This window comes from Talpa occidentalis, unplaced genomic scaffold (genome assembly GCF_014898055.3).
Source record: "Talpa occidentalis isolate TD23 unplaced genomic scaffold, MPIMG_talOcc4v2.1 talOcc4.11, whole genome shotgun sequence".
Lineage (NCBI taxonomy): Eukaryota > Metazoa > Chordata > Mammalia > Eulipotyphla > Talpidae > Talpa > Talpa occidentalis.
In genome coordinates this window covers 29,199,312-29,221,376 of record NW_023601104.1, presented here as the reverse complement: position 1 = coordinate 29,221,376, position 22,065 = coordinate 29,199,312, and the positions used below count along the sequence as shown (strand labels likewise).

Sequence of the window (22,065 nt, the reverse complement as noted above, 5' to 3'; positions counted from 1 at the left end):
AGCTATGTGACAATCTTACCTTACTCTTTGTAATGATAATAAATGAAATGAAATCCTATTGCTAGTAGGTCTTACCAGCTATGTCATTTAAGTGCCTAGTTCCTTTTTGTTTATAAGTGATGGTCTGGTTTAATGCTGCAAAGTATTTTAAGCTAAGCATTTTGAGAGTAGCTTCTGCCTTTCTTTTTCTTGTGGCAGCTTGTTGCTAAAGCGCTTACAGACACTGGTACATCGAACAGGGCTTTCCCTTTATTTTCTTACATTGCTCTAGTTTTTTGTTTCTTTGTTGTTTTTTACCAAAGCATTTTGCTCAGATTCACATTTAATGCATGCATGTATTCAAACATGAGTATCCATTTCTCACCAGTTGGTATGGGTAGCAGCAGTCAGCCTTCATCTAGTTCAGAATTTATGCTCTACTTGGTTGCCACTGATGTATGTTTGTTTTCTTTGTATGTAGGTCCTATGCACAGTCAATTGGAATCCCTGAGTGACTCTTGGGCTCGCCTGAAACATAGCAGAGACTGGTTATGCAACTCCTCTTACTCCTTTGAATCTGATTTTGATCTTACCAAGTCTTTGGGAGTTCACACTTTGATTGAAAATGTTGTAAGCTTTGTGAGTGGAGATGTGGGGAATGCCCCAGGTTTTAAAGAGCCAGAGGAAAGTATGTCTACAAGTCCCCAGGCCTCCATTATTGCAATGGAACAGCAGCAGTTAAGGGCAGAAGTAAGTCTTCAATATTTACTCCTTACAAGGACCTCTGGAAACTTAATCTGAACCACTGTATATGCAATTGGAGGAAAAACTTTTTCCTTTCTTTTCACTCTTTGCCTCTTTCTTCCACATGAGCTTTGTGACTTCATTTTCTTCACTAAAATGCCATATTTTACTTGAACCTGATAGAAGTGCATTTCTGATTGCATTTCTTAAACAAGATACTCTAAGTCTTTCTTTGTCTCTTGAAAATTAGACTGAAACTGACTGGTGACCACAGGGACCTGCTTTTCAGAGTCTCCATCTGTGACACCTTTGTCTTCATTTAAAAAGGGATTAGATTAGAACATAGCAATGATAATGATGAATGCTAAAATTAATGAGCAAAATTTTAAGAAGACACAGAATTTCCCCATGGCCACAAAGTATCTCCTTCAAAATATTCATTAATGATTGTGGTTTTAACGTGTCCACAAATTTTTTGGTACTTTTTCCTGAAGGAAGTGGGGGTTAATTTCCCTCCCCCTGAGAGTAAACTGAACTTATTCTCAGGTCTAACAAATAGAGTATGAAAAGGAGGAGAGAATGGTAGGAATACCAATTTTACATTGCAGAAACTTGGCAGACATCACCTTACCCAAGATTATCAAGATTAATATCACTTGTATGTTGATATCATATGCCCCTAATAATAATGTAATGAGGAGACTAAAGTACTCTTCTGAAAATCCATAACTCTGTAAAATAAATGAACAGCTCTTCTAAAGTATCAAGGACACGAAAAATAGGGAAAGGCTGAGAAACCATTATAGACTAAAGGAGACTAAGGAAGCATGGCATCTAAATCTATGTGATAATCCTGTATAGGATCCTGGAACAGAAATGGGACATTATGGGAAAACTGGCGAAATTCAAATAAAATCTGTAGTTTAGTCAGTAGTATTATACATGTTAATTTCTTAGTTTTCATGTATGTACCATAGTTATATGTTAACTTCAGGGGAAAGGAAATAGGGAACTCTGTAGTATCTTAACAACTCTTAGAGAAGTACAAAATTATTTCAAAGTAGTTTATTTTAAAAAAAGGATGGATTGATTGACTACTGTGGTAATATTGTCTTAGGGAAGATGGCCAGAAATTCAAGAGAACTGCAGAGATATCTTTCAGAAGTACTTGTTATAATTCTTGAAATAAAAAGTATTTATTCTATATGAGTTTATTATAAGTAAAGGTACCAGCAACAATACTATCTACAGTTTTGAAACCTATACATATAATCTCATGAGAATCCCAGTAGCTCTGTGAGTAGGTTAAATAAAGTGTTATTAGCCTCATTTTGTATATGAGGAAACTGAGACTTAGGAAGTTGAATTTCCCAAAGCCATACAGCAGACAGAAGAATCTGACCTTAAAATCAGGTTTCTTACAATGCTCATTGACTACTTTTCCTCTTACACTACATAGCCTTTATTATATCATTGTATTCTTGTAATTGTAAGAGTTTTTAGAGATATTTTGATTTTCAATAGTCATAATAAAGTAAGTGTTTATAATATAGATTCCTAAGAATTGTGAGAATTTTCTGTGTGGTGAGGAATATATTGTTTGTGACATGCACATTTCCTCTGTGTCTCAGTTCAGTGATGAACACTAAAGTAGATTTCTTTTACTTTTCTCAAGCTTCGTTTAGAGGCACTTCATCAGATCCTTGTTCTGTTGTCTGGCATGGAGGAAAAAGGTAGCATCTCTCTAGCTGGAAGTAGGTCGAGCTCAGGCCTCCAGTCATCTACACTGCTCACATCTGTGAGGCTACAGTTTCTGGCAGGGTGTTTTGGTTTAGGCACTGTTGGACTTGCAGGCACCAAAGGAGAGAGTGGCCGATTACATCATTATCAGGTAGGTAATGGATCTGTTGTGTGAGGACAGCACCTTGTAGTATATTCAGATTTTAACCATCATTTTACAAAACCATTTTAATAATGCTAAACTTTTTGGTATTTAAGATTGTGACTTAAAAGTATAAAGTCTTTTAGATATCTTTTAAAGGTATCTCATTTGTTTAGTTTCCTTGGGAATAGTGTATAGTTGGGATTAGTTGTGTTATGACGTTCAATGTATCATAGTCTTTTGTACTTTTAGCATTTTTGCTGGCTTAGTTCATTTATCCTTAGCTAAATTGGCTAGAGATAGATCTAAATTGCGATAGGGGGTGTTTTTTGAGAGGATGGGTTTCAAGAATTTACATTTGAGACTTGATCATTTTATCATGTTTCTCTGATTGCTTGAAAATTTTTTCTGAAGTATTATCTTTATGTCATCCATGTTTTTAGAGAGGAAAAATTGCTTTGTTGGAAAGGAAAAAGATTAGATAGAATGAGGAATTATCAAGCATTAAAATAAGTTTATTGTAAAAATTATATACTAAACTATACTAAGGAATTAACAAACCACTATAGGGTTCTAGCACAGACTAGAAATAAAATGCTATTACTTTTATTTGGCTAGGAGGTATTATTTTTGTTAAAAGTAAATTTTTATGTGTAATTCAGGACGGAATCAGAGCAGCTAAGAGAAATATTCAGATTGAAATCCAGGTGGCTGTGCATAAAATTTATCAACAGTTGTCCGCCACCCTAGAGAGAGCTCTGCAAGCAAATAAGCATCACATTGGTGAGTAATTGCCCCTGCAAATACAAGATACAAGTTACATTTTGACCTGAGGTTATACTTGATAGCTAAAAATCTATACTTAGTGTTTAACATTAGTACATCAACTTACAAGTAAAGAATAAATATTCAAAATGTAATAGTGTTCCATATTACGATTTATATTTTGGAATATGAATTAATTTTAGTAAATGTGTTATTTATTTCAATGAAAGTTCTCAATTGTTTTTCTTCTTTCTTTTTTAGAAGCCCAGCAGCGTCTTCTTTTGGTTACAGTTTTCGCCCTGAGTGTTCACTATCAACCAGTGGATGTTTCTTTAGCAATTTCTACTGGTCTGCTAAACGTACTTTCACAGTTATGTGGCACAGACACCATGCTAGGACAACCTTTGCAGTTGTTGCCAAAGACTGGTGTTTCCCAGCTTAGCACAGCTTTAAAAGTGGCTAGTACAAGATTGCTCCAGATTCTAGCCATCACTACAGGGTGAGCCATATAGATGTTTTGAGAGAACTATGTGGGGCCTGGTCTTTCCTCATTTTAGTAATTTCTTTATTCCCCCAATCTCTTTTATGTGTTTAAGTACATTTGCCTTTCTGTGTAATTACTTTTTTTTTCCTTTTTATTTAATATAGGACCTATGCTGATAAACTGAGTCCCAAAGTAGTTCAGTCCTTGTTGGATCTACTCTGTAGTCAGTTGAAGAATTTGTTGTCCCAAGCTGGTGTACTGCTTATGGCCTCTTTTGGAGAAGGGGAAGGAGAAGAGGGTGAAGAAGAAAAAAAGTTGATTCCAGTGGAGAAACAGAGAAAAGAGATTTTAGAGGTATCATGAACTTTTTTCTGTGGCAGGCATTTATTGAGTTCCCATTGTGTGCATATCATTAGAATATAGACTTCTTTCTGTTGTGAGGCATAAATGGATTTTTATTTGTTCAATTAGAAACCCCTTTTCTCTTCCAATAAATATAATCTGGATATACTTCTGACTGAACCCGCTCTCCTTAGTCTGTTAACTCTAATGCAGTGACCATACTGCTCACTTCCTCAGTTCAGTCTCTTCTTGGCTATCTGGCTGTAGAACCAGGAGCTTTTAGGTGACTGATACCCCCAGGTTGTTTTCTTATAATTGATCCTAGCAACCCATCTCTGACCAAAGTCTTAGCTTAAGTGTTCTTCAGGACCAAAGGTTTTAATATTTGATTGGGTTAAAATTAGTGGAACTGAACTTGTGAAGATATTCTGTTCCCTAATACTAATAAAATTCTTCATTATACTTAGCCATCATAATTTTTGGTTGCTGTTTGATCTTCTGCTCATAGCTTTAAGAAACTGTTATGAACCTTTTATTTCAGCAGAACTTAAACCCTCAAAAACAGAACTACTACCGATGTCTGTTATATAATTAAGGAAATAAAGGTCTAAAACTGGTCATTTATTTTAAAAAGTTTGTGAAATACCATATCTTATTAACATAATAAACTTGGAGATCCCTTTCTGCATAAAATAATAAGTGAATGGATTAATGGACAATGATGGACAGATGGATAGAACAAGTTGTTTAACTATTTTGTCCCCCAATTCACTTTTTGTAAAGTAAGGATAATAGAACCAGCCTCCTAAAAATGTTATGAGAATTAAATAATTTAATACATGTAAAAGCACTTAGAGCAGCATCTGACACATATTGAGAGCTGTGAATATTAATATTAAAATATATGTGACAGTAAAAATTAAAGTAATACTTAATATTGTATAGCTAAATGTGTAGCTAGAGGAAATATCCTGAGATACAAAATGATAAAACATTGTCTTTGTGCTCAAGAACATTCTAGGGTAATGAGGAAGGCAGATATGTAAGCAAATAATTGCTCAGAAGAAATATCTTCTGAGTGAATACAGGAAGCTCAAAAGAAATATCTAAATCTCTTAATTCAGAATCTAGGACAATTTATAGTCTGATTAAGAACTGGCTTTTAATTTCAGAGACTGAACCAGTAGCAGATTTCTCTTGCCTATTTATATATAGAAAGTACAGTGCTTATACAATGAGAATGGGCATACTCACAAGATGTGATAAAATAAAACAAGCTTTTTGTTTTGTTTGTCACCTCCTGTTTTCCTGAAAATCAGAGAGGAATACAGGGTTGTTAAGATAACAGATTTTCCCCACTCTTTGCTGAGTACTATACATATGGATAGCAGGGAAAATGTAGAAGAGTTACATCTCAGCTTATAGTTTCTCAAGAAAGCTGCATCCTTCCGTATCCAGATAAAGAGCCTTCTCTGAGTGAATCTTGACAGGGTAACAGTAGACTAAATCCAGGTCCATTCCCCTCAAGTTGCCCTGGAGACAAGGCTTTTGCACTCACTATTTATGGAGATAACTAGGGTGTGAACAGTTCTAGTCAAGAGTGGCCTGGCACTCAGAGATAGGCTGCACAGGTAGAAATAACCCCACAGACCCTCTAAAATATTTAACTAGAATGTAAGAATTTTAAACTAAAAGTTGAGTATTTTCATTTCAAAGATAGTGTTGATACTGAAATAAAACTGTATAAAGTCTCTTTCGACTAGCTTATATTAAGGGCTCTAGATTTTAATTAATTTAATAAATTTAGTATTTTGTTTTAGAGAAACTTGCTGGGAGTGAGGGTATGGAGGTAGAAAGAGGACCTCATAAAGGAGATTTTCCCAGGGATCTCTACTAAGAAAGAAGATTTCATAGAAGAGGTAGCTTTCTGAACTGGATTTTGAAGGAACATAAGGAAAAAGGTTGGAGTGAGATAATATTGGTACCCAGGGCAGGCTAATAATTTTATACTCTTCAAGCTAATATTTTAAAAAATATTTGCTTATTAGTATTGAAGTAAAGGAGAGGTAGAGTACAGTGTAGAAGAAATGTAGAGAAATTCTTAGCTTTTTCTCCAACTGTTCCTGGCATTTTAGTTCTGTCACGGACTTGTACATTCATCTCAGCAAATTAAAAGTTCTCTAGTTACCTAGATGTCTATGGAGAAGATTACTGGTCATCTAGCATGTCTTTTAGGGGGTTTGGGAGCTGTCCCCTCTATAAGGTAGCTAGTTATTATGATTTTCCATGTTTTAGTACCCCTTAGGGATTGACATTTTGGGTAGCTACCCCACTGGTGCACTTCTCCCCGGCTCTGATTAGGACTGCCAGGCTAAGAAGGTGTGGAGGGTGTTGGATGATGACAAGAACATGGATTGTTACAGAAAGAGAAGCTAGTTCTCTGACTTCAAAATACAGAGTCAAAGGAAACAATAAATGGGGTGATAAAATAGAGGCTGGTACTCATGCTGGTGGAGAAACTGGGGAGTTGGTTAGGGCAAGTTTGTGTGAAAGCACTTACAATAGTTTGAACTCAGGCAAGCCAAACCCAGGTCTAGAAATTGCTTTCTTTGTAGAGTCTGAAAACACAGAGTCTGTTTTAGAGAAATGGTTCTTAATTTGATTGGGCTAGATGGGAAGGGTGGAATTCCTACAATTTTTGAAAATATGATCATAGTTATAAAATCTCACTAAACAAATATTCTGCATACATGATTTTTGATATAATTTCAGGAGTTCACAGATCATCTCCCTCAAATTCTATCCAGTAAAACTCTAGACTCTGTTAGAGAATTCTTGCTTTTTAGAATAGCAGGGGAAAAATGCATAAAAATGAGTATACACACTTGATTCTACCAGGCTCCTTTTTATTCTCCATAGATGTAAAAGTGTTTTTAGTTTGGCTTTATTTTCCGAACTTTCACCATTCTTTTTTTAAATTTTAAGAATTCAACAATTTATTGACCACATAGATTTTTAATTAGGTTTGTGTGTAATGTGTGCTATATAATGTAAGAATGTTTCATGTTGACTTTTGGTTGTAATGTAAACTTGTCGCATCATTCCACAGCTGCTCTTCGGAAACAACATGCAGCTGAACTGCATCTGGGAGATTTTTTAGTTTTTCTTCGCAGAGTTGTATCTTCCAAAGCAATTCAATCAAAAATGGCTTCCCCAAAGTGGACAGAGGTGCTTTTAAATATAGCATCTCAGAAGTGTTCTTCAGGTAAATGACCTTTGCCTTTACTTTAGAATATTTTTATACATCACATGGTATTTTATTCAGATAATGTCAGACTTTAACAATATTGAATAGGTGGCCTTGAGATAACACTTTTCTTTCTTGTATTCTGAAGTATTTGATAAAATGAAAACTAATTTCTGAAGTAAAAATTGATAGGAATTAATAGAAAGTAGCATTGGAAAAGATCATGAATTTAATCGAGAGAGGCAGATTAAATTCTACTAGACTTGTTCAGATTATAATAATAGAGAACATCTTATTTAATAAGATAATTTGGCACAGATTTCCTACTTCACTTCTTAGATTATGAAAATGCAGATTTGAATTTGTCCATTATGTCTTAACAGTGACAGGTTTTCTATTGCTTTGATTATAATTTCTGATTGTGTGCTGTTTATAAGAGTTTATATAATAAGCGTCTCTGCTGGTTGTTAGCCTAAAAGTATGACCTACTTGGCTAGATTATTGTTAGTCCTTATCTGTTATTTTTAAATTTTGGTAGAATACACATAAAGTTAAATTGACCATTTCAACCATTTAAGGGTACAATTCAGTGACACTGAGTAAATTCACAACCCTGCTGAACCATCAGTGTTTTCTTTTCCTGAACTTTTTCACCATCCATAGGCTTTTAAAAATATGCCAGGGCCTCCCTGGTGGCGCAACAGTTGAGCGCTGGGCTGCAAAGCTGCCTGCAGCCTCTGCAGCACCGGTTCGATCCCCGGCCACTGGCAAGGGTCCCACATGGCACGACAGACCTCTCCTGCCGCGCCCGCTGCTCCCCTCAGTGGTGTACTTCATCAGTCTGCCTATTCTGCTGCCCACTCTGGCTCTGGTGAATTCTCTCACCCTCCCACACTTCTGAATGTACCCAGTGCTTGTATAAATAAATAAGTAAATCTTAAAAAAAAATAAAAATATGCCAAAACATAATGTAATCTTCCATGATATATGTTACTTTATATTATACATTCTTTTTTTTTTTTTTTTTTTTTTAAAAGATTTATTTATTTATTGATTGATTGATTGATACATACATACATACAAGCACTGGGTACAGTCAGAAGCGCGGGAGGGTGAGAGAATTCACCAGAGCCAGAGCGGGGAGCAGAGCAGGCAGACGGACCGAAGTACACTGCTGAGGGGAGCAGCGGGCGGCAGGAGAGGTCTGCGCGCCATGTGGGACCCTCCTCCGGTGGCGGGGGAGCAGCCGGGGATCGAACCGGCCCTGCAGAGGCTGCGGGCAGCCCCGCAACCCAGCGCTCAACCGCTGCGCCACCAGGAGGCCCATATTATACATTCTTAACACACTTTATTAGTTTTCATTAACAAATATAGCTTAGCCTAGCTTCCCCCCTTTTAATAAGATGAGCTTATATAATATTGATTAATGTGTAAGAACATAAAGAAAGATCAGAGATTCATTTATTTTCAACTGGCTTTATTGTAGTAATAGTTATACACAGAGCCTCAGTGTCCTGTCTCTACCTCTGCTTACTCTAGAAAAGTACAAACTGCTTATCTCCCCACTAACCCTAACAATCTGTGAGGCAGGCAGAGTGTAGAAAAGGAGAAACAATAGAAGAGTTTTGAGAAGTCTGAGCTTCAGGGATGAATAGACCTATTTAAAATTCTGCCGTTATAAACTGTGTGACTTTGGTCAAGTTGCTTCTCAGCCTACAGATGGAGGACAGATAGGACAGATGGAGGACAGATAGGGCTTGTAAAGATTAATGGAGTTAATATGTATGAAATGCATAGTATAGTACCTGCATCCAGGTAGTCATAGTGCTTTTCCCTTTATATATACTTAAAAAGTGAGACAAACAATAATGGTCTTGTACAGTAATGGGTATGAAATGAGTCTACAATTCTTGTGATAATAAGTTGAAGTAATGTTCCACCCATAAATCCTTATTAGCAACTGCACAGATTTTTTTCCAAAAAGTGCATTTGAACTTTGAAATGATAATTAAATAGTCCTTATAATAACTGATATTATGAACTGATAATAGGAGGGCCTCCCTGGTGGCACAGGTGGTTGAGTGCAGTGCTGTGAAGCTGTCCACAGCCTCTGCAGTGCCGGTTCGATCCTTGCCAGCTGCGGAGCAACCCACATGGCATGGCAGACCTCTCCTGTCTTGCCCGCTGCTCCCCTCAGCAGTGCATTTCGGTCATTCTGCCTGTACTGTTCCCCGTTCTGGCTCTGGTGAATCCTCTCACCCTCCCGTACATCTGGCCTGTACCCCGGTTCTTGTATAAATAAAATAAATCCTAAAGAAAAAAAAAGAACTGATAATAGGAAAATGTCTTTGTCTTCCTTCTAGGTATTCCTCTAGTGGGTAACTTAAGAACAAGGCTCCTTGCACTTCATGTCCTTGAGGCTGTGCTACCAGCTTGTGAATCTGGTGTAGAAGATGATCAAATGGCTCAGGTTTCTGTTTTTCAAGTTGTATAAAGATGTTTTCACATGTGCAACATAATTCACCTAAAATCTAAATTTATGGTCTCTTCAGTTGTAAATATTCTTTTATTCAGTAGCAAAACTTCTGCTTCTGATATTTCTTTCACTATTATCTCATCTCCAAGCAAGGAGAAAGAGAAATTGAGTTTATGGAGTATAAGGATTAAGGGAATAGTGAGTATTTGCAAGGTCAGAAGAAAAGGAAAATCTACAGAATTTCTTACTAGGGTAATTTCTTACTAGGTAACCCTAGTAAGAAATGTGTAACGTTGTAAGACCTAATCAGGACCATATAATCTAACTACATGAGGGCAATGGAACCCACTTTCTAGTTGGACCCACCTTCTAAAAAATAAAATATTTAACTTACAGCTGCCCAAAGTAACTGTTGGACTTTGGTTATAATCAAATGTGACTTAATTATTAGAGTTAAATGATTTGTCTTCTCTAGAAATACTTAAAATTACCTTTTACAAATTTTATCATTCATTTTCCTTAATAAAACAGGTTGTTGAATGCTTATTTTCTCTTCTATCGGACTGTATGTGGGAGACTCCCATTGCCCAGGCCAAACACGCTATTCAGATAAAGGAAAAAGAACAAGAAATAAAATTACAGGTAATTGATTCTTCTAAAACTACTTTTAGACCGTGCAAGGGAGTATCCTGTCTCCTGTTTCTGGATCCTTTCTCTACTAAGGTGCGTTGTACTATCAGTCATTCCTTCCCCTCCATACTGTCTCCTTCTCCACAGGTCCTTTCCCTTCAGCTTGTAAACATCTCATCCCCACCCTTTTATATCCTTTCCTTATCTTCTTTCCTGCTAGCCCAGGCTATCTTCCCATAGAAACTACTTCTTTTCTTTCTATTTCATTTTCTAGCAGTGTACCACCTAGCTTCCCAAATCCCCACTTTCCAAATTCCCACTGAATTCCTGGCTATTCTAGACTCTCCTAATGTCCCCATCCATGTGGTCACTAGGCCCCATTAATTTTATCTCTTAAGTAGCTCTTGAATCTGTTCTAGCTACCTTAATTCATTTTAATCCTTGGTTTTCATGATTCCATACATTTTCTGGATTTCCCTTCTATCTCAACACAGTGGTCTGTTCTCGTTATCCTGTACTGGTTCTTCTTCTTCTGTTTAAGTGATGGAGTATCGCGAGGCTTGGTCCCAATACCCTCTTTTTTTTTCAACAGTCACCCTTAGTGTTTATCCTGTAACAAAACCTCGTTCAGACTCATATGCCATTGAGCCCAAATTTTAAATTTCAGTTCTGACACTTTCCCTGAATTTCAGACTTACACACCTGCCTTTTTATTTGTCTTACCACTTAAATGATAGTTTAAAAGCCATTCCATTCTTGGTAGTATCCATAGTTCTATCACATCTTGGTCTTTCCCCAGAGTTTCTTTTTCCTAGTTAGTGACTCAACCAAAAAACTTAAGCATGGTCTTGCTTGCAACCTCCATTTTTTTCCATCTACACAATCTCCAAATCCTGTTGACTCCTCTGTAAAACACAACTTGAACTTGCCTACCTTTTCATTCCTCCATTATTACCTTATTATAGGCCACTCACATCTCTGGTCTGGACTATGCAATTGTCTCCTAACTGGTCTTACTACAGTCCATTCTCTACTTAGTATCCAGAGTGATCTTTTAAAATAATAAAATAGAATACAATCACTTCTTGCTTAAACTCTCCATGGTTTCTTGTCATCCTGAGAATAAAATCTAGAATTCCTTGTCCTCTTCCCCTTTTCTCACTATACTCTGAACAACTTGCCTTCTTCCTGTTTCTTGAACATCCTTGTTCCTACCTTTAGACTTGGACTAGCTATTCTTTCTACTTAAAATACTTCCCTCAGATATGTTTCTCAGAAGTCAACTTATTCTTATCACTAAGGTCTCAACCTAATTATTACTTCTTTAAAGAGGCCTTTCCTGATCAGTCAATCTAGAATTAATTGCTGCACACTCTTTTATTGTATCACCTGTTTTAATTTCAACATAGCACTTACCTGGTATTTCTTGCTTTATTTTCTGTCTGCCTCTTCCAAAATATAAGTGCTTTGAGAGCAGAGACCTTATCTATCTCCTATACTGTTTGTAGGGTAAAGAAAATGTCAGGCTTTTCTGCCCTTCCGCCATCAGGATAGATGATGGATCCTTGTCCTGAATGCATGCCTGATGGCGGGCACCTGGAATAGGGTGTGGGCATAGGTAGATGGGATTCAGCTGAGTTAAGACTGTGCTTTTAAGGGCGGCGTCTCGGGGGGACGCCAGCAGCCCCAGCCAGCAGCAGCAGAACCTGAAGGAGAAGCCGACGCAGAAGCAGAGAACGCCAGAGAGCCCAGATAGAGTAAAGATTTGCTGGGGGCTGGGAGGCCTGCCAGCCTCCCAGCCCCCCAGCCAGCACCCCTGCCTGCCATATGCCTGGTGAACCCCAATAAAGGACCTGCAAAACTACTGAGGACTCTGACTCCTCCTTTACCCGGTCTGCATGGGATCAGAAAACCTGCACTCTGCCAATTCCTGCCCCTACAATTGGCGTATGTCGGCAAGATCCATGCAGACGGGTATTGGAGCCCTCCGAAGACCTGGAGGGACTAAGGAGAACAGACTTTGCCTGTGACGACGCTGGAGGCACCATGGCGGTATAGAAGATGGATACGTCCACGAGCTACAGGATGAGACCTGGCGTGAAGGAGACGCCCGAAAGGACCAGCCAACGACACCGGAAAGGACCAGCCAACGACACCGGATAGGACCAGCCAACGACACTGGATAGGACCAGCCAACGACACCAGATAGGACCAGCCAACGACACCGGAAAGGACCAGCCAATGACCCCTGAGGCAGCAGGCCATTGCTGAAGCAGGGAGAGGCCAATGGACTGATAGACTGATTAACTGATGATTTTGGACTGACAATCCCGCCAGAAGGCGGAGGACCTTAGCAGGTTGTTTATTTTTTGAGAATCTGGGGGTGGCCAGTGGGCCTAGATGGCCAAAAGCAGCCTGTGTATGCCCAGTGGCCAGGTGGAGGAGAAAAGCCAACTAAGGTGGCAAAAGCTGGTACTGATGCTAAGTTGAGAAGCCCTAAAGCGGCTGTTAAGCAGCCTGGGTATGCTGAAGCCCTGTGAGTCTCGTAAAATCACCTATGGGTGATGCCCTGCTCATTCTTGAGTGAGGGTGAGGAGCTGAGGAGCCCGTCCTTGGGGGACGGGTGGGGAATGTGGCTTGGGGTGGAGCCCAAGCCAAATGCAAAGTTTGGATCCCCAACCCATGTGCTTGTGCAGTGGGTTGGCTTGAGAGCAGGGGTCTGTGAGTCGCATGGGTGGCCATGAAGGCCGAGTGTTGGAGCGACTGCAGACAGAAACCCTGAGGGTTGGCGATTACCCCCAACAGAATAAAATTGCCAATCCCAGAGCTAGTGCATCCTGGGGGTGGATGCTGTGTGTGCCTTGTAGCCTAGACTACAGCCGGAGAAGGCCAGGAAGCCTGACGGCTCCTGGTATGTTATAGTAGATGCCGTGAGTGATTCCCCTCCCTTATATGAGCAGTGCCTTCGGCAGCAGATTTGGTGGCTCATCTGCTGGTACCAATAATTGTCTTTTGCACTTGGTTGGTGCCCTGCCTGGACTTATTTGTGTTCTGTTGTATTTTGTTATATTGTATTTTGTTATATTTGATGTATTTGCTTTTGTGGGCCATGGCTGCATTGTTTGTTTGCTTAGAAAATTGTATATACTGTATTGTATAGACTGTATGGCAGAAAATCCTGAGGGGGTGGACTGTAGGGTAAAGAAAATGTCAGGCTTTTCTGCCCTTCCGCCATCAGGATAGATGATGGATCCTTGTCCTGAATGCATGCCTGATGGCGGGCACCTGGAATAGGGTGTGGGCATAGGTAGATGGGATTCAGCTGAGTTAAGACTGTGCTTTTAAGGGCGGCGTCTCGGGGGGACGCCAGCAGCCCCAGCCAGCAGCAGCAGAACCTGAAGGAGAAGCCGACGCAGAAGCAGAGAACGCCAGAGAGCCCAGATAGAGTAAAGATTTGCTGGGGGCTGGGAGGCCTGCCAGCCTCCCAGCCCCCCAGCCAGCACCCCTGCCTGCCATATGCCTGGTGAACCCCAATAAAGGACCTGCAAAACTACTGAGGACTCTGACTCCTCCTTTACCCGGTCTGCATGGGATCAGAAAACCTGCACTGTGCCCAGTCCGGCCCCCTACACTGTTGAATATATAGGACTTGGTAGAGTGTCTGGCACATAGTAAATGCTTAATAAATACTTGCTGAATTAAAAATGAATTGTCCTCAGTATTTCTTACCTGAATTCTTGAAGTAATCTCCTGATAGGTCTTTCTACCTTTATACTGTGCACTGCTGGTAAAATGATATTTATAAAACATAGATCTGATCAGGGATCCTGACTATAAATCATTCTGTGTTGGCAGCTCCTGTTGTCTCTAGAGTGAAGTTCAAACTTAATATGGCATTTTAGGCTTTCCATGATTTTGTTCTTTGTTCTCTTTTTAGGCTACTTTTCTGTCACTCTCAACTTCCAGACATTCTACAGGGCTTGCAGTTTCATTAAATCATTGAATTCTCTTACACCTCCATGCCTTGACACATGATGTATACACTACCCTAAACTTTCTCTTTGATTTTCTGCTTGCTGCCTTCTCATCATTCAGAAGTCAGTTTAGAAGTCATCTTGTTTTGTATTTTGAATGCTTACCTTGTCCTTTCCAAGTTGGGTTAGACACTTGTTTCTGCTATTCCTATCATGTAACATTGTTATTTATCTGCCTCTCTTTACTCTAATTGGATCATAAACTTTCAAGGAGCAGGGATCATGTTGTATTATCATTGTGTTCCCATTATCTACACAATGACTGGTACAGAGTAGGCACTTAATATATATTTGTGCAGTCAAAATAAAGGAGTCTTGGGCTATATATTAACTGAGACCAGGCTTACTCCAAAATACTGACCAAATTTCTTTCTGACAGAAGCAGGGAGAGTTGGAGGAAGAAGATGAGAATCTTCCTATACAAGAAGTATCCTTTGACCCAGAGAAAGCTCAGTGTTGCCTAGTGGAAAATGGACAGATTTTAACTCATGGCAGTGGAGGAAAAGGTTATGGATTGGCATCAACTGGAGTAACTTCTGGATGCTACCAGTGGAAGGTATGTAGAATTCCAAATACATAATGCCCTAAAAATAGTCCAAGCCTAAATAAAAATAAAGCAAGAAACAGGGGCCTCCCTGGTGCCACAAGGGGTTAAGCACCGCATCATGAAGCAATCTGCAGCCTCTGCAGCACCAGTTCGATCTCCAGCCTGCCAGAGAACTACCCACATGGCGCAGCAGACCTCTCCTGACTCGCCCCCTGCTTCCCTCAGCAGTGTACTTCAGTCCATCTGCCTGTTCTGTTCCCTACTCTGTCTCTGGTGAATCCTCTCACCCCCACATCTCTGGCCTGTACCCCAGCTTTTGTATGCATAAATAAATAAATCTTCAAAAAAAATAAAGAAACATCAGGTAAGTGCTATGTTGAAATTAAAACAGGTGATACAACGAAAGCATGTGCAGCAATTAACTCTAGATTGAGTAATCAGGAAAGGCCTCTGAAGAAGAGATTAGGTTGAGACCTGAGCAATAAGATGACTTCTGAGAAACATACCTGAGGAAAGTATTTTATTTTATTTATTTTTTAAAAAAAGATTTATCTATTTATGCATACAAGAGCTGGGGTACAGGCCAGAGGTGTGGGGGTGAAAGGATTCACCAGAGACAGAGCGGGGAACAGAACAGGCACTCTGACTGAAATACACTGCAGAGGGGAGCAGTGAGCAAGACAGGAGAGGTCTGCTGTGCCATGTACGTTGCTCCCTGGCCTGCCGGGGATCGAACTCATGCTGCAGAGACTGCAGATTGCTTCATAGTGCAGTGCTTAACCCCTCGCGCCACCAAGGAGACCTGAGGGAAGTATTTTAAGTATTTAACTATTTTAAGTAAAAAGAATAGCAGTCCATGCCTAAAGGTAGGAATAAGGATAGTATGTTCAAGAAACAGGAAGAAGGCAAGTTGTTCAGAGTATAGTGAGAAAAGGGGAAGAGGACAAGGAGTTCTAGATTTTATCCCAAGAAGGACTTTAAAAGTGTCTTTCAGTCTTTTTAACCCTCAGGTTCTTATTTTTAAAAAAATGTGAAATGACTATAAAAAGTCATATGTAAATGTTCCATCATTATGTAAGATGTTAACATAAATGGAAACCAGTGAAGAAAATGCAGGAACTCATAACTCTTCGTTAATTCTAAAATTATCTCAAAAATTAAAAAAAATGAATGGTTGGACTATCATGAAATATACTTCCCATGAGGGTTTCCAGATTCTTCCCCAGCAATGAAATTGCAGCACTGTGTGTACTTTTTCTGCCTGGGAAAGTCCATAAAAGAATTAGGGACTCAGTACTTAAGGGTTTTATTGGGGTTTGTTCACATTTGTAACCTCTGCCTGAAATATCCTAAAATTTAAGATACCTACCAGGAAAGCAAGTGTTTAGCATATTGCTATACTGCTGTATAAGTAGTTTAGGTGCAGTGAGTCACCCTTATCAGTTAGGGAAAGTTTTACCATTGTAGGAAACTGTTGACCTATCCAGTTCACATCTGCCAGCCAAGGGTCAGCACTGTAAGCACGCCTTCTAGGATAGCAGTCCTTACTATGTTAACTCCTTTTTTTGGAATACTTGACCCTCTTAGTTCTCGGGCACAGTGTCTTTTCAGTAGAGCAATTGTTAGTAGGTCCCTATGCAACAGGGTGAGGTCAACCTGTAGTATTAACTTCAGTTACACCTTTTATGGGTTGTAGACTTAACCAGTTAAAGCAACTCTTGTTAGCCATAAAGGTCTATCTTAAAAAGTCACGTGACTTTGTCCTTTAGTTTTTGTATGAACTTTTAAAAAGTGGGTTAGACATCAGTTTAGCACAGGAGAACTCTGGCATAATCTAAGGCTGAAGTAGTATCATATTTGGGTAGAGTGGCATGGGGTGGGGTGAGGTGGGGGAACAGAAGAAATATAATCCCAGAGGGTATACATGGTATCCTTGAAAAGAGAGTTTATATTTACTAAGATATCCTTAATCAGGATGTACAGTACTCAGGCAATGCAGCTTAACCAGACTCAAATGTGACCTCCTACCAGGGACCCATCCAACCTCTGTTCCAGGTGTTCCTAGTCTGAATAATTTAATTGAGCTGGGTTTCATATGGAATGCCTAAAGGCAACCAGTTAATGGTTTTTTGCTTGTCTGTGAATCAGTTTATCTGTCTCAAGAGTGTGGAGGACATCTGGAGGTTTTCAATGAGAAGTGCAGTACCTGGGTCTCCCTGCTGTCTTTTATTTCTTCTTTTTAATTTAAAAAAAATTTTTTTAAATTTATTTTTTACATCATTGTTCATTTTTAAACAATGTTTACTTCCCTCCCCCCTCATGTGTAGTCCCCATAGAGTTTCCTTCACCAATGCACCCGTGCAACATCACCACAGTCCCCTGTGCTCCTTCCTCCCTCCCTCTGATCCCTCTCCTGCCTCCTCCCCTGCAGGATGTCTCTGATTTATAATTGTCTGTTTTTGTAATTTGTAATTTATAATTGTTTGATGTCTTATTTGGTTCCCCTATAGTCCTCCTATAAATGAAACCATCTGGTATTTTTCTTTTTCCTTCTGATTTATTTCACTGAGCATAATTCCTTCTAGCTCCATACATCCTACTGTCTTATAGTCCGTGGAGTATAATGGGAGGTTCAGCAGTTTGAATTTAAAGCACTCACAACAGTTTTCAAGACAACAGATTGTTCCCCTATCCCAATCACCACCCCAGGAGAAAAACAAAGATTATTAATACCCTCCCTATTCTTTTACACGTCCCCAGCACCTGGGTTTTTCCTCCCTCACCCTTACTCGAAAATCAGTGTGTTCTGTTTAATAATTATAACTTTAAATTTTTCAACCATTTTGTTATTTTCTCTAGATCTTTTGTTCAGAGGAGTTGAGTGCAAGAGGGACAAAATAATTTTCACAGAAAAATTTTTCATATAACTTAACCAGAGAAGTTAGGAATTGGCCAGGACAAAACCCCAATTAAAAAAAAAAAAATTAATTTGATGTAGTCCCAGCTGTTGATCTTTGCCTTCACTATCACTGCTTTGGGTGATGTGTCTGTAAAGATGTCTTTGATATGCAAATCACGTAGTGTTTCGCCTATATTTCCTTCTATGTATTTTATGGTTTCAGGTCTTATGTCTAGTTCTTTAATCCATTTTGAGTTGATTTTTGTATATGGTGTGGTGGGAGTGCAAACTGGTCCAACCACTATGGAGAGCAGTATGGAGATTTCTGGACCTACTAAACATAGAGCTTCCACAGGATCCAGCAATTCCACTCCTAGGTATTTACCCAAAGAACACAGAAACATCAATTCCAAAGAACACCTGCACCCCTATGTTTATAGCAGCACTGTTTACAATAGCTAAGCTTTGGAAACAGCCCAAATGCCCAAAAATAGATGACTGGATCAAGAAGATGTGGTACATATATACCATGGAATATTACTCAGCATTCAAAAAAGATAAACACATGCAATTTGCAGCAACATGGATGAAGCTGGAAGGGATCATGCTCAGTGAAATAAGCCAAAAAGAAAAAGAAAAATACCGGATGGTCTCACTCATAGCAGGGATCTAGAAAACTTAAATAAGGGACCAGGAAAATGAATAACTATAAGAAAGTGAAAATCAAAATCAACAAAAACTATGAACCAGAGACACTTTTTGGGGGGTGGGGGGGAGGGGAGGGATTGGGGTCAGAATGGGGGGATTGCAATTGTATGGGGAATATAAAAATAAAATTTATTAATTAAAAAAAAAAAATTAGGGCCTCCCCTGGTGGCGCAGCGGTTGAGCGCTGGGCTGCGAAGCTGCCCGCAGCCTCTGCAGCACTGGTTCGATCCCGAGGGTCCCACATGGCGCGACAGACCTCTTCTGCCGTGCCCGCTGCTCCCCTCAGCAGTGTATTTCATCAGTCTGCCTGTTCTGTTCCCCGCTCTGGCTCTGGTGAACTCTCTCACCCTCCCATGCTTCTGACTACCCAGTGCTTGTATAAATAAATAAATCTTAAAAAAAAAAATTAGAAGTTTACAAAAATTTCCACCTCTTTTATCCTAATCATTTATACAGTGAGCAGATGAATTTCTTTCTGGGGAGACCCTCATTTAATAATTTGCCTTACTAAAACACATACATCAGGGAAAAGATGAGACATGTACAGTCAATCTATCAGACTATTGTTGCAAACTGCAGCTAATCCAAAAGGCTGAATATAATAAGTCAGCAGCAATGGAACATCTCCAAGAGGAGGTTGAGTGTCCAGTCTGTTAAGAGTGAACAGAGGGGTCATACTTCTCTAACTTTCAACTTTGGTAGAAATCACAAAATAGGAATGTAATTAATATCTGAATCCATCTGTAGCCTTCCTTGTGTTTTTTCCTGCCCTTGAGGGATGACATAGAGTTCACTCTCCCCAGCAACAAAATGCAGCTACAGGGCCTCCCTGTGGCGCACGGGTTAAAGTCTCAGTGCTATCAAGCTATCACCAGCCACTGCAGGATGAGTTTGTTCCCCGCCAGGGAGCTAACCCACATGGCACAGCAGACCTCTCCTGTCTTGCCCACTGCTCCCCTCAGCAGTGTATTTCAGTAGATCTGAATGTTCTGCTCCCTACTCTGTCTCTGATGAATCCTCTCATCCCCACCCCCACCACTTCCCTACTCCCAGGTTTTTTTTTAAGATTTATTTATTTATGCATGCAAAAACTGGGGTGTAAGCCAGAGGTGCAGGGAGTGAGAGGATTCACCAGAGACAGAGTGGGAAGCAGAACAGGCAGATCTACTGAAATACACTGTAGAGGGGAGCAGTGGGTGAGTCAGGAGAGGTCTACTGTGCCATGTAGGTTGCTCCCTGGCCAACCAAGGATCAAACTCATGCTGCAGTGGCCAGTGATAGCTTGATAGCACTGTCTTTAACCCCTGTACCACCAGGGAGGCCCACACCCAGTTCTTGTACACATAAATAAATAAAAATAAATCTTAAAAATATATATTTTAAAAAATGCAACTACGTGTGTAATGTTTAAGGGAAACCCGTTAGAGACTTGGTGCTCATAATTTTTATGTTAGGCTGGAAATGAAGGCACCCTTTGCTTGACGTGTATCAAAACTCTAGGCTGCCAGAAGAATAGCAGGTATTCAGTATAAACCAAATTGTTCAAACATTCTGAGCCTCCATTATCACTTACGGAAGATTTTCAGTGTACGGAAAAGTATCAGTGTAATAAACTGTTTTCCAGATAATGGCCAAGGGTTAGTATTGTAAGCTTGCATTTTTAAAGATAGCAATCTCAGGCGCTGTATTAATTCTTTTTTCACAGAAGCATAAAAGAATTACATGAGAGTAGTTAGAAAATTTGTTATGTAAAGAATTGAAGCTTTTAATTAATAATTTTCTGGACTGGACATACTTTCTCAGGTTCATAATTAATATGTAAACTAAAATTATTTATTTTAAATAAGTACTCATGGTGGGGCCTTCCTGGTGGTGCAGCAGGTTAAGATGCAGCGCTGTGAAGCTGTTTGCAGCCACTGCAGCATGGGTTCAATCCCCGGCCAGGGAGGTGGCCCACATGGTGCAGCAGACCTCTCCTGACTCACCCACTGCTCCCCTCAGCAGTGTATTTCAGTCAATCCACCTGTTCTGCTCTTTACTCTGTCTCTGGTGAATTCTCTCACCCCCCATACCCCAGTTCTTGTACGCATAAATAAATAAATCTTTAAAAATAAATAAATAAGTACTGATGGGTTTTTCTAAATGCTGTACAAGATAAAGATTAAATGTTTTAAAGTGCTTATAAAATGATAAAATTATTTCACTTGTATGTTATTTTCACTTAAACTGAAATAAACTTGTGATGTTCCCTTATACATATTTTTTATAAATATACATCTCAGGATTGGTTTATGCAGTTAATAGTAGGTTTTTTGAATATTAGTGAACATTACTATTTTCGTTTTAGTTTTACATTGTGAAGGAAAACAGAGGTAATGAAGGCACATGTGTCGGAGTTTCTCGCTGGCCAGTACATGACTTTAACCACCGCACTACCTCGGATATGTGGCTCTATCGTGCCTACAGTGGTAACCTCTATCACAATGGAGAACAGACCCTGACATTGTCCAGCTTTACACAAGGAGATTTCATTACCTGTGTCTTAGACATGGAAGCCAGGACCATTTCCTTTGGAAAGAATGGAGAGGTACTTGAAACTCATTCATAAACATTGTTTTCCTTATACTCAACTCAGTTATTTAAGTATCATTCAATGTATAGATTATCCACTCTTCTCTACTTTTCCTCTAATACCTTTTGATTCTTACAGTATTTAGCAGAAAAATAGTACAATCCCAGTTACATTGTTGAAACAATTAGAATCATTTATTATAGTTGGAATTAGCTTGGTAGCAAGGTTAACTGAGATTTGACTGTAGTAATTTTATTTTATTATTTATTTTACATTTTAAAAGGATGGTTTATAAGGCAAAGTAGGAAAGGAGAGGCATCTGCATAGTCCCAGGTGGGCAGGAGGACTGTCAAGTGTAGTAATTTTAATGTGGTTAAAAAATATATATTTTTTTATCTCTATAGGAACCCAAACTAGCTTTTGAAGATGTGGATGCATCAGAGTTGTACCCATGTGTAATGTTCTATAGTAGCAATCCAGGGGAAAAGGTAATGCAATTTTAAATCTTTATACTAATCATAAAGGATATTTGTCATTTTTTATTACTATTTGTTTGCATCAGATAGAAATAAACTATTTCTACCATTAAAAATACATGCTCATATAGTTTACCAGAAACTATAAAATATAAAAGATGGTTAGATGCTTTTAGAAATTGCCTTTATTTTTTAAGGCATTATTTGATATTCTGGCACTTTTGAATATAGTGAGTCAACTATCAAATGTGGAATTATAGGAAATAGTTTAGGAATGATC

At 39.1% G+C, this 22,065-nt stretch overlaps 1 protein-coding gene and 1 long non-coding RNA gene across 9 annotated transcripts in view; one reads left to right on the top strand and one right to left on the bottom strand.

Moving 5' to 3' along the window:
• Positions 1 to 22,065, top strand: part of HERC1 (HECT and RLD domain containing E3 ubiquitin protein ligase family member 1) — a 186,697-nt gene that overhangs the window by 97,940 nt on the left and 66,692 nt on the right. Inside the window, 12 exon segments of the mRNA XM_037502665.2 lie at positions 461 to 729; positions 2,399 to 2,614; positions 3,268 to 3,388; positions 3,632 to 3,869; positions 4,019 to 4,158; positions 4,161 to 4,208; positions 7,306 to 7,461; positions 9,807 to 9,913; positions 10,451 to 10,561; positions 14,963 to 15,139; positions 21,085 to 21,324; positions 21,714 to 21,797. Of these exon segments, the coding sequence (XP_037358562.1) occupies positions 461 to 729; positions 2,399 to 2,614; positions 3,268 to 3,388; positions 3,632 to 3,869; positions 4,019 to 4,158; positions 4,161 to 4,208; positions 7,306 to 7,461; positions 9,807 to 9,913; positions 10,451 to 10,561; positions 14,963 to 15,139; positions 21,085 to 21,324; positions 21,714 to 21,797 (1,907 nt within the window).
• LOC119238714 (uncharacterized) overlaps positions 1 to 22,065 on the bottom strand; it is a 59,040-nt gene that overhangs the window by 33,255 nt on the left and 3,720 nt on the right. For 2 of the 8 annotated variants that reach the window (XR_008549127.1, XR_008549128.1), the window contains exon 4: positions 5,451 to 5,504. The exons of 5 other annotated variants lie outside the window; for them this stretch is intronic. This is a non-coding gene — a long non-coding RNA (uncharacterized LOC119238714). Of the gene's footprint in view, positions 1 to 3,206; positions 3,403 to 5,450; positions 5,505 to 22,065 lie in introns of those variants that run through there. One more of the 8 variants, XR_008549130.1, reaches the window with a different exon arrangement.